This window comes from Anneissia japonica, unplaced genomic scaffold (assembly GCF_011630105.1).
Source record: "Anneissia japonica isolate Jap-2015-1 unplaced genomic scaffold, ASM1163010v1 scaffold290465_len1340_cov441_single, whole genome shotgun sequence".
Lineage (NCBI taxonomy): Eukaryota > Metazoa > Echinodermata > Crinoidea > Comatulida > Comatulidae > Anneissia > Anneissia japonica.
In genome coordinates, this window is record NW_022728619.1 from 1 (window position 1) to 1,209 (window position 1,209).

General features: G+C 31.4%; 1 protein-coding gene across 1 annotated transcript; it reads right to left on the reverse strand.

Moving 5' to 3' along the window:
* Positions 1-20: 20 nt before the first annotated feature.
* On the reverse strand, positions 21-965 carry LOC117114423 (the record flags this gene model as incomplete). Its single annotated transcript, XM_033258085.1, has 3 exons — positions 21-137; positions 397-529; positions 886-965. Coding segments are annotated over 3 exons (330 nt in total), but the record flags the coding sequence as incomplete, so codon positions are not given.
* Positions 966-1,209: the final 244 nt, after the last annotated feature.

Below are 1,209 nucleotides of genomic sequence, written 5' to 3' on the forward strand. Positions count from 1 at the left end.
TTTACTAAGTTATGCCTTACCCGCTGGTGTATCATCTTCATTGCTATGGTGACTAAACATCTCCGTGTCTGCTAGTGCCTGCTCAATTGCAACATCACCTTCATCTGCTATCGAGATCATCATTTCTTCCTGAGATTCTACTTCAGAAGGAATTTTATTTAAAAAACTCAATTAATTTCAGTCAAGCTTAACAGTAAACGATTTACTATTAATAAAGAGCATTTGTCCTCCACTTTCCATGACCAACAGACACCATTTTCAGTATGTAAAAATGAGTTTATATGAAGTTTAGGTAAGATTTATTTCAAGATTCATTTTTCTGGATCATGAAAATAGAAATTGGCTTAAATATTTATTATTTGATTATTAATATTGATAAGGAATGATAAAGATTACCTCCATGATATCTTGGACTAAGTCTTCTAGGACTTGTTGCAATGAGTGTCTCACCAAGGATTTCCGATGCAACTGCAGAGGTAGGGCTTCTTTGCATCAACTCATCCATCATTTGATCAAAGGCAGCTTCCGCCTGAAGAACAGTATTATATTTAAAGTGATGGTAATCAAAATGGTTGTCAAAAATGAGCATACAATTAAGTATAATGCCAGATTCAGCATTTACATCCAGAAGAATGATGATTTCCATTCGTCAACAACATGTAGTCGACAAATGGCCCATGTCAGCATCACAAATAAGATCAATAGTACACCGAAGAATGCTGATAGATTATATAGAAATCTTGTGTAAATTTTTAGATCATCAAAAAAAATACCAAAAACAGATGAAATAGATAATACTGCACACTGCATCACAGGATGTTATAAGAAATGATAGCTAAGTATGCTTACAATTGCATCATGAACTGAGCTTGAGAAGATACAAACCTGTAAATTAGATGTATCTTGTGAGTTCTGTTCCTGAGTTAGTAAATCTGAAGGCTCAGATTCATTCATTTCAAGTAGATCTTTAAATAAGAAGAATTAGATTATTTAATATAAATAAAGCTTGTTTACCAAATAAGATTTCTTAAGATAAGATAAACTTTATTGCTACAAAAAAGGTAATTTGGTACTCGCATTAGTATATACAACAGTAAAATAATAAAACAATTATCAAATGCAGTAAAATACAAACAATAAGATTTCAACATACGATTTATATATACTTAGACAATGACAACCAATTACAGTTAACAGTAATATATGGTT